This window comes from Etheostoma spectabile, chromosome 3, assembly GCF_008692095.1.
Source record: "Etheostoma spectabile isolate EspeVRDwgs_2016 chromosome 3, UIUC_Espe_1.0, whole genome shotgun sequence".
Lineage (NCBI taxonomy): Eukaryota > Metazoa > Chordata > Actinopteri > Perciformes > Percidae > Etheostoma > Etheostoma spectabile.
In genome coordinates, this window is record NC_045735.1 from 4,163,992 (window position 1) to 4,165,122 (window position 1,131).

At 35.7% G+C, this 1,131-nt stretch overlaps 1 protein-coding gene across 10 annotated transcripts in view; it reads right to left on the bottom strand.

Annotated features, from left to right (window-relative positions):
* Window positions 1-1,131, bottom strand: part of phldb1b (pleckstrin homology-like domain, family B, member 1b) — an 86,002-nt gene that overhangs the window by 11,825 nt on the left and 73,046 nt on the right. For all 10 annotated transcript variants that reach the window (XM_032510456.1, XM_032510439.1, XM_032510434.1 and 7 more), the window contains one exon: window positions 568-658. In XM_032510456.1, the coding sequence (XP_032366347.1) occupies window positions 568-658 (91 nt within the window). The remainder of the gene's footprint in view (window positions 1-567; window positions 659-1,131) is intronic.

A 1,131-nucleotide genomic window follows, 5' to 3' on the forward strand; every position in this document is an offset into this window, starting at 1 on the left:
TGAGCTTTGTAGTAACTTCACAAAATTTAAAAAAAATGAATGTTTTTTAAAGACATGTCTACAGTATGTAAATCTGTATAAAAGTAGTTATTATTGGGGACAAGTCTGTTATTTCCTCATGGCCCATCAAACCAAGCCAATCAGATTCAAAACAGTGGGCTTATAGTTTAAATCAACTGAACTGCCTTAATAATACAACTTGTTATAAGGAGCTACAGTCTTATAATGAACTTTTCCAAAGGACCACTGGATTAAATCTTACCCTCTATGATGAGAACTAGGGCTACAAGTAAAAAGAGAAATGTTGGAGAAAAAGCTTCAGACCAGAGAATTGATTTGATCTTTTGTATTTCAGTCTGTGCTTCTTCATCAGGACACAAAGAGAAGAAGACGTTTGAAACATGGAGGCCAATAAAAATGAATGAAAGCCTTGAGTTGCTGTCCTTTTTTAAAGATCAATTTAAAGCTATTGACAGAAACACTAAAAGATCTCTCATCAATTACCAGGCATGGATTCTGAAAACTCAATCTCATACTGTAGTGCTCCCTTTTGAATTTGTGTCTTACCCGCGATTCAATAAGTCTAGCTTTCTCCAGCTGCGCCTCCTTTAGCATTTTCTCCATCTCTTCAATCTTCTGCGAGTCCACTCCTCCGACACTGATGTCAAACACAACAACTCAGTGTTACCACATAATGTTAATGTGCCTTTAAAGTGATTTAGATAGTACATGCTGACATGTTCATAACCTAAGAAACAACTCCTATATCTGACAACGACATAATTACATATCAACGCAGTTACAACTTAACTTCAAAGCAGGGTTAAAAACTGGAGGGAAATTTTGTAGACAGTATTTGTGAATTTATCTCCCTTCAGTGTTTACGCCAGACACGTAAAAGCTTCTGAAAAACCTTTTAAATACCTTCTGTGAATTCCAGAGAACAGCAACAGCCACACTCTGCATTTAGCCACATAGGATAAGACTATGAGTTAAAAACTAAATCCCTCAGTGAAGAAATTAAACAAGTGGATTATAGTGACCAATATGATGATTATAAAATGATGTCCATATCAAAATGAAAAGAGAGTCTGGCCTTGACTGTAATATATATACACACGTGTGTGTGTG